At 33.5% G+C, this 9,170-nt stretch overlaps 1 protein-coding gene across 2 annotated transcripts; it reads right to left on the bottom strand.

The window, feature by feature from the left end:
- Positions 1–3,823: 3,823 nt before the first annotated feature.
- On the bottom strand, positions 3,824–8,953 carry LOC142636399 (uncharacterized). Of its 2 annotated transcripts, none has more exons than XM_075810608.1 (6): positions 8,485–8,953; positions 8,087–8,180; positions 7,768–7,838; positions 6,999–7,055; positions 5,065–5,265; positions 3,824–4,280 (listed from the first exon to the last, which is right to left on the bottom strand). In XM_075810608.1, the coding sequence occupies exons 1-6, from the start codon at positions 8,590–8,592 to the stop codon at positions 4,134–4,136; spliced, it is 678 nt and encodes a 225-aa protein (XP_075666723.1). In that variant the 5' UTR covers positions 8,593–8,953; the 3' UTR covers positions 3,824–4,133. The 2 variants fall into 2 exon arrangements, with proteins under 2 accessions (XP_075666723.1, XP_075666724.1); XM_075810609.1 differs by having other exon boundaries at positions 3,824–4,284; positions 8,485–8,952.
- Positions 8,954–9,170: the final 217 nt, after the last annotated feature.

The following is a 9,170-nucleotide window of genomic DNA, read 5'->3' as shown; positions in this document are numbered from 1 at the left end:
GGATTCTCCTAGCTAGCTGCTAAGCACAAAATTAGGTAAGGATCCAATCACTACTACAACTCCAACTTTCATATTATCCCTATTACAGCGCAAATAATTAAAAAGCAATTACAACTTGGAAGAATTGATTAAACTAATACCATTTAAAATGATTTAACTCCACACAAAGTCATGTTTAAAAGATCAAAATCAATGATCTCCACACTAAAAGAATCAAAAGAAAAGAACCCATGTCTAATTGAAGACTGTTAATCACAGAAGGTGAGCAAAGCAAGTTGGCCAACCAACTTGTGTGTAAGTGTAATACTGTAACATGACATTGTGAATTTTGAGTTGCTGACGAAAATATGTGGAGAAAGGAAGACCATTTATTGTGTTTTGTGTTTGTGATTTGAGACATGAATCAACTTGAATTGACTTGGGGGTCCATTACTTTCAAACCCAAAAGTAGATCGGAGATTTTTCCATGGAAAATAAGGCAGACAAATGAGGGTTTTGGTTAGCGTGTGGACTGCATTCACATCCCACTTGTGGGGTCTCTAACCACGTGCTTTAGGCCCGCAGGCCCAAACTTAATATCCCTTGTCGGCGTCGTATCTACAATATTGCCATTTCTTTTCTTCTTCTTCTTTTTTTTTTCACCAAAAAAAAAAAAAATCTAAATCTCTTATAACTTATATTTTAGGGTAAGGTACAATTTATAGATATGGTAAAAAGACTTATCCCGCTTAAACCACTATTTGTCTCACACTCTTCTAACTTATATTTTAGGGTAAGGTACAATTTATAGGGATGGTAAAATGTCTAATCCCGCTTAAACCACTTTTTGTCTCACATGAATTTTCCTTGTGCTGTAAAAGTTAGGAACAAGGACGAGTTTTGCTTGTCTCCATTCATTTCACCTTGCCCCATTTTCGAATGTATACATATACATACATATATATATATATATATATATATATATTTTTTTTTATATTTTTTTGGATAGAATTTGATTTCAAACATGTTTGTATTTTGTACTTGAAGATGACATTTGTACTTCTATATATGTATATATAATTTATTTATTATATATATATATTTTTTTGACATATCGGGCTACACATATCTTTTTAGTTAGGAATGAAAAATAAATAAATATAAATCAATTTAAATATTAAATATATTAAAAATTAAATGACGTATCACACTGTGACATCGATTAAACCTCGGTGTGACTTCATCTATACTACTATTTAAGGGGCTTCCTCTGTTTGGATTCCTATTTTTTTAGTTCAAAAATACCCCTACAGTCCTATGTTTAAGTAGAGACAAAACTAAAGGACAATCCGGTAAAAATTCATTTTTTAGTTCAAAGATGCCTCTACAGTCTTATGTTTAAATAGAGACAAAACTCAAGGACAATCTGGTAAAAATGCAACTCCAACTCCCACTGAAATATTGCCTAAAAAATAGGACCACTCTCCTATTAATTTTTAAATTGATTTATTCACTTATAAATTAGATTTTTAAAATAAAAATCATATATATATAAATAAAATAATTAAATACAATTTTTTTTTACAAAATAAGACCACTAAAAGAGAAAAGTCTCATTGCACGCGCGAAGCGCGTGTGACGAGACTAGTAAACTTTAATACTCTTTCTTTCCGTTAATTAAACGGTTGGGTTCAAAATCATGCTTGGGGCCATGACTTTTAAACCGAAAAGTATATCAGAGATTTATACATGAAATTGTGTGGGATTGTGGGGGCCGCCTTAAATTAAAAGGAGGCAGACGAATGAGGGTTTTATTGGCGTGTGGACTGCATTCACATCCCACTTGTGGGCACTCCAAACTTAATATCCCTTGTCGGCGCCATATCTACAATATTGCCTTTTTTTTTTTTTCACTTTTAGTTTTTTAATCTAAATTTCTTTAACTTATATTTTAGAGTAAGATACAGTTGGACAAAATTAAGATATATTACTTGAGGTACTGTTTTTTAAATTTTCCGTTTAAGATTCAACCATGTACTTACTTAATTAAAAAACGTACTTCAATTTCATAAAAAATATTTACATGACAGAATCTTAAAAAGAGAACATAAAGAATAACACATAAGTATTATACTTAAGTCTCTTTCTTGATACGATTGATAGGATGGTAAAAGCATCTCAGCCTGCTTAAATCACTCTTACCCTACTTCGTCTCACGCAAATTTTTCTGGTCCCAAAAAGGTGACAGGCAAGAATGGATTTTGCTTGTTTCGTCCCATCTCACCTTACCCCATCCTCCACTAAATATATACATATATAATTTATTTTGGACAGAATTTGGTATCAAATATGTTTGTACTTGAAGATAACATTTGTATTTTAGGTGCATTGCACATAATAGTACACCTACCATTTTAAACCTAAAGCTATAAACATGTTTGAAACCAAACATTTTTCTTTATATATATATATATATATATATATATGTGTGTGTGTGTGTGTGTATCTTAGTTCAAATTTATTTGTTTTTATACATATCTCATTATCAATTTTAAAAAACTTCTCTAATTTTTTCTTAATACTCTTACAATTGTTTTGTTTTTTCTTTTATCTTTCATCCTTATCTCATGAGTCTCATTAGGATTAGTTAAATATCTTCAATCTGCTCAGCCCCATTGTCATCCTTAACATTTTTTTAGATGCTATACTTTATGTTCACCAATTCATTCTAATACCCTTCTCAAAAAAAAAAAAAATCATTCTAATACATTTGCCAATAAATCACATGGTTATTTTTTTTCTTTTTTAGAAACAAACATTCACACATGGAAAAGGCAACGCGACTCTAATTGTGTTTGAAAAAGATAACACATTGATCAATTCAGCCTAAAAAACTGTAGCTAGATAGATTCAATTTGTCAGCTCGTAAGGAAAATGACCATACCTGCGTGACTGCGTACTTGGCAACAAAAAATGCGAGACAACCCATTGCTTGAAATGCCTTTTGTCACCTTGTGTAGACCTTTTGGTGTCCTTAGAGCTTTCCTACTCAACAAGACTGATAGAATAAAAGCTAATTGACTAGGATTCACACTAAGATAAGTGGAGTCCACTCCATTTAACAGAAAAAATGACCATCATTTTTTTGTTTTTGTTTTTTTGGAATGGAAAATGACCATCATTAATTTCATACTAATATTGGACGTATGCTCAATTTGACTTGCCATCAGTGACCGATTAAACTATTGCAAATGACTTCAGATTTTGAAACCCATTCTTATCTATATGCGTAACACATGGCTGCAAAGTCCATTGGTTTCTTTTATATGAGTCAAAGAACAGGACAACCAAAAGCTCCATCTTATACACAAAAATGGATGCCATTTCCTCTATTAAAGTGAGGCAAACCACAGCCTTTACGAACCAACCCTACATTTGCTGCCTGAGAGCAAGTAATTCTTACATGCTCCAAGAGCAATGCTCCCGTCTCTCACATAAGAGGTGGATCCCATGACAAGACCCATGTGTGGAGTCCATCCCTCATGTGATAGAGCATTGTCCCAGAGCACCTAAGTTTTTTCCCTTGAGAGCACACTAGCATGGTCCAAATGTTTGATTTAGACTACACAATGCTTGGCACAATAATAGAAAGAAATTTTACATAGAAATTTATTGCACCCTGGCTTTTACTTCTCTACTTCATTGACAGCCCAAGGTTAATATTCTCTCTCTCGCGCATTAGCACGTAAATGCATCACATTCACTAACTCTTTGACTAGTTCACTAAACAATTTGAGGTAGGAGATTTCTCAGTTTTGGACTAACAATAATAGTGACCAGAGTCTGGAGAAGAAATCATTTATTTGTTTCCAAAGTAACATAACAAATGCTTGGAAGCAAGGCACAGCAACTAAAAAAATTAAGATTGAACACTGGCTTAGCGATGGCAAAGCAGTACAATGGGCTAGAACAAGGATTCATGATTCCACTGGTGCCAGTATTGTCACCGCATCCACTTATATAAGCAAAAACAATTTTGTAGTATTTTCCTGGATATATGGTGCATCATCCCTCTCAAGGTCAAGTCAATTTTTTAAGCTATCCGAAATGCTAATATTGGATTTGCAACTAATGGTGAATGAATTAGTGGATCATCAAACAGAGATGCTAGAACAGTCGGTGGAGGAGACATCATGACCAGATGAAACCTTTTGTTTCCTGCCATGTCTTCGTCTATCGCCGGCTCCTCCTGGAACTTCTCTTGCCCCCTTGCCCTTCATGGCATCTTCTTGCTGTTCCACCTGTCTTTAACACAATTATGAATAATAAATCAGCATGCTGCCGATACAAGAACCTTCAGTTTTGATCTTAGTATTCACAGACAACTTAGCACAAGTCAAATAAATAATATTGACAAAGAAGTAGAACCGGTTGGCATGTCTAACACTATGTTGATTGTTGAGTACAAATTACTGAGTTCATTGTAATGTTGCTTCAATTTTAAGGTCAAACTTTTACAACAAATCTTAGAAATAATTTTTGCAAAGGCTATTACTAAGAGGGATATTTTTCTTCTATTTACCGATGTACAATTTTATAACATGCCAAAAGATTAATCAACTATCAGTAAGGTTCATGTTACAAGTGATTGTTCATTTATGTAAGAAATTGAACTGGAAGTTTCAAAATTCTAAGCACTTTATTCAAATTCCTAATAATCATTATGGTACAAGCCAACACCTGTATTTTTTTTTTGGTAGCAAAGCCAACACCTAATTGATTCCCAGTCTTGTTAAGGTGAAAATTCTCAGCCATGCATTTAAAAAATTATGTATTTTCAGCCATCCTCTAAGTTTAGACTTTAGAGCTTAGAGCTTCTATAGTCTGTTGATATCATTTCCCAGGGAAAGGAAAAAAGAAAGAGGTGCACTGTATGGTGCATGCAAGCAAAATTGTGATGAGCCTAAAAACACTGCATTTTTTATAAGCCTAAAATTAATAATTTTTTTTTTTTAAATTTTCACAGGAAATGAAAGGATCCAAAAAAATAAAAAAGAGTCCATTAACTACATAAAGTGCACTAACCCCTAGACAGAAATTCTGAAAGTTCAAGTTACCCTCCAAATCTGAATTCCCAAAATTCATTTCAGAGGAATTGCGTTTGTTGTTGGAACTAGAAGTTTCACTGGTTGTAGTCTGTGAGCTTGAGCCAAAAGTGTCATCGTTCCCTTGAAACAACTCTTCAAACAAGTCCTGCAATTCCTCAAAGGTCTCCTCCCGCTTTTCCTGTAAATTTATCAATCAACATACAATGATAAAGATATCATTAGTTTGTTAATCATTGTCATTATCATCATTGTAATTTATCTTCAAATCTTACGGCAACAGCATTACAAAGGTTCCTACAAGTAACATTAGGCAATATTGGGTCACCTTATTCCAACTCCAAAAGTGCATTTCTGTGCGCCACACAAATATTCAATAAGACTAATAGTTTTTGTGCAGAATACCAAAAATAAAAATAAATACATAAAAAAAAAGCCCGCTAAACTATCTGTTTTGCTTGAAATGCATTTTGGTCACTTTTCTTCCTTGTACATGTCTTCCATATGGATGACACATGACATTGGAAACAAGAGCACATGAAACAATTTTTTGAAATTCTAAGTAACATTTCTAACTTGATTGCTCAAAATATTTTTTGCATACATTTCTATACTTTAAAGGAAACTAATTACAACTGCTATATTTTAGCCATACAGCATGACAATTTACAAGTCTGAAGTGCCTCACCTCAAAACACAAATTCCTCCTATCTTCTTTTGCCATTTTAAGGCTTTATATTTTTTTTTCCATTGGTCACTGTATCAAGGCTCAAAGTCAGTAAATATATTGTAACCCAAAATTCATAGGGAGACACAAAAAAAAAAATATCACTAAGGTGTGCTAATCACATCTCATTGAATAAAGGTATGGTGGGCCAATTAGGCTACCACGTCAATGGACTAACACAATGCTTCATAGCCATGGGTTTGTCAGTAAAACCTACAGTGCAGAAATGAGTTTCCTTGGTCATTAGTCAATCACTTCAATGGCCCCATCATACTCATATCATCTCCCACTTAGGCTCCGTTTGTATTGGGCGTCTGCGTTTGTCAAGCTGCGTCTGCATTTTTGGGCGTCTACATGGCGGCATTTCTGCGTTTGCGTGCATTTACGTTTCACTTGGCTGGTCCATAACACTGTTTCAGGACCAGCCAAGTGATGAAAAATGCGTGAACAGTATTTTCAGCAATAAAAAATATTTTGCTACAATGTTTTTAGTAATAAGTTTTCAATTTTCAGCAAAATAAGCGGTATCTAAACACACCATAAATTGGTCTCTCTTGATTGGGATTGGCTGGTGTGCGACACAGAAGTGACACACAATCATTTTACTTCAAGTCTCAGACAAAATAAAAGCTGGTCTTCCATAAGATAGTCAAAAACAGCTCTAACATAGGATTAGACAATTTTTTCCTACTTGGGGCACTACAAAATTTACCTAACAACAAAGGATAAAGGAAATTATTCTAAAACTTGATACAAAAATTTGACTAAATAATCAAACAAGACTCAGGTAGAAGTAAAAACGCGTGAATAGTATTTTCAGCAATAAAAAATATTTTGCTACAATGTTTTTAGTAATAAGTTTTCAATTTTCAGCAAAATAAGCGGTATCCAAACAGACCATAAATTGGTCTCTCTTGATTGGGATTGGCTGGTGTGCGATACAGAAGTGACACACGATCATTTTACTTCAAGTCTCAGACAAAATAAAAGCTGGTCTTCCATAAGATAGTCAAAAACAGCTCTAACATAGGATTAGACAATTTTTTCCTACTTGGGGCACTACAAAATTTACCTAACAACAAAGGATAAAGGAAATTATTCTAAAACTTGATACAAAAATTTGACTAAATAATCAAACAAGACTCAGGTATAAGTAAAAAATTAAAAAAAAAAAACATAAAGCTTACATTAGATTTTGTTTGGCTCATCATCACTGCCATCTCATTCAGAAAATCACCCATTCCCTGCACACGATTAGTGATAGTAAGTTTATATCAAGTAAAAATCTTATATGCGCCGGATGTATAAGACCTTTGGACAAAGGTCTTATACACCAGGCGCACGAGAAAATTCATTATGTTTCGAAAACATGCCTCCTCCCCTAATACATGTGGGGTCCACTACTCTCGTGTGGGGAAGAGGATGCATATTTTCGAAACATGTAATACTCTCTCCAGGCACACAAGATATCTCTTAATCATTAAACAATTTTCTTTTTCTTTTTTCTTGAAGCACCAACCAATTACTATACACAACTATTTTGGAAAGAAAAAAATGCAAATTACCAAACCAACGAAGAAAAAATAAAAGCAACTCCAATGCTTAATACCACCAACAACTAAAACCAAAATTTGTGGCAGACTTACCAAATTACAAGACAAACAAAGCATGCAGAATAGCCAAACCGAGGTCCCCCAAGGCCAAAACCACAAAAAAATGCAAACCAAGTTTATGCATCAAGCTTAACCAATGGAAAATGCCCAGAGTGAAGGCTCTGATGCGAAGCAATGATAGGACAGGGCAAGCCCAGCAAAGTTTAACAAAATGATTGGTCAAGAGGAAGAAAAAGTCAAACATATAAGTACATGACCAAACTTTTTAACCAATCAAGATTCAAAAATTCTGACACGGCCTAAAGGTTCACGTTAGCTAGGTTGTAGAGAATATGAAACTCACATTTTGGTCGTCATCATCACTGTCGTAGACTCCTACATCGTACAAAAACCTTTTGTTCGAGTCAGATAGAACTGTACACAAAGCATAGAAACAAGAAGACAGATGTAGCATCTCGTGAATCCAATTATCCAATAAATTATTAACCAACACAGAAAACAAAAAAAGTGTAAAAAAAAATTGAAAATAAAAAGAAAAGAACATTCATGATTCTTTTGACATTTAATACTACTGTACTAGTACTAAATATTGCAAATTGCATTTCATTGTTTAATATTTTCAGTAAAATAATCATAATAATGGTGAAGCAGACTTTGATTACCAGAATAGGCTTGTTGGATGGCCTGGAATTTTTGCTTAGCTTCTTCCACGAACTTTGAATTCCCTGAAGCTGAACAGCGATCTGGGTGCCATCTCTATACCAACAAAGAAAATACTGTTTCTTACTACAAATTTTCTCAATTCCTTGGAAACGATTTCCCAGGAAAAACTCATATGTAAAATTCACTTATTTGTTGCAAAACTATGAAAAAAACAGTAACTTTTCAATAATTCAGAATGACCCAGATGTTCGTTGGAGCAATTAAGCTCAAAAAGACTGATTTTAAGACATGTTTTTGAGATTTACAGAAGACCCTTTTAAATTTTGATTGAATTGTCCAAAGAAAAAAACATAGGCTTAAAAAAAAAAAAGGTTAAGAACAGGTTTACAATTCTAACCAGTGCAAGTTTCTTATAAGCATTTCTGAGCTCCGAAGAAGTGCATTCCTTTTCCAACCCCAACACTGCATACAAATCGTTATTGCTTTTCTCTTCTCCATTTGCCATTCTTTCAAACACCAAAAAAACCAAACCAAACCAACACACAAACCAACACAAAAGAACTCAAAAAACAAACAACACCAGCAACTAAACCAAGACACGGTTTTTCTTGTCGACAAATTTTTGAGACAAGTTTTTCTTTTTTCTTTTTGATGAGTTTTTGACACAACTTATTGAGGCCTATATATGATATATGATATATTGATATCTATCACAAATCTTGGATTACATGTTTTGTGAATTGGAAAATGGAACCTTAGCATTTGTTTTCCGTGGCAAAGAGAGAAAAGAAAAGAAAATAAAATTTTTGGGAGAGATCACAGACAATACAACCTCTCCCCCTAAATGCTAAAGCTCAAGAGAACACTCCAGAAGTCGGACCAAGTTATATAGTTTTAATAAAACTTTATATTATAATTGTTTTTTATTTATTTTTTCAACTTTTTGTATATGCCAAGGTATTTGATTATTTTATTATATTATAATAATAAAATGTAACACATTGTGTCCTTATTGTATGTTGACTAAGAGATAAGGTATTGGGTGATGATGAACGGTTGAGATTGAATGGAGGTGGTAGATAT

Source organism: Castanea sativa, chromosome 5, assembly GCF_040712315.1.
Source record: "Castanea sativa cultivar Marrone di Chiusa Pesio chromosome 5, ASM4071231v1".
Lineage (NCBI taxonomy): Eukaryota > Viridiplantae > Streptophyta > Magnoliopsida > Fagales > Fagaceae > Castanea > Castanea sativa.
The sequence above is the reverse complement of the archived record's forward strand: the minus strand, read 5'-3'. Positions and strand labels throughout refer to the sequence as shown.

Bases quoted from the DNA above. Each gene is read 5' to 3' on its own strand.
- LOC142636399 (XM_075810608.1), bottom strand. From the start codon at position 8,592: ATGGCAAATGGAGAAGAGAAAAGCAATAACGATTTGTATGCAGTGTTG. The intron at 8,181-8,484 runs GTTAGAATTGTA...TTGTTGGTATAG, and splicing joins CTTATAAGAAACTTGCACTG to AGATGGCACCCAGATCGCTG. The intron at 7,839-8,086 runs GTAATCAAAGTC...CTTTGTGTACAG, and splicing joins CATCCAACAAGCCTATTCTG to TTCTATCTGACTCGAACAAA.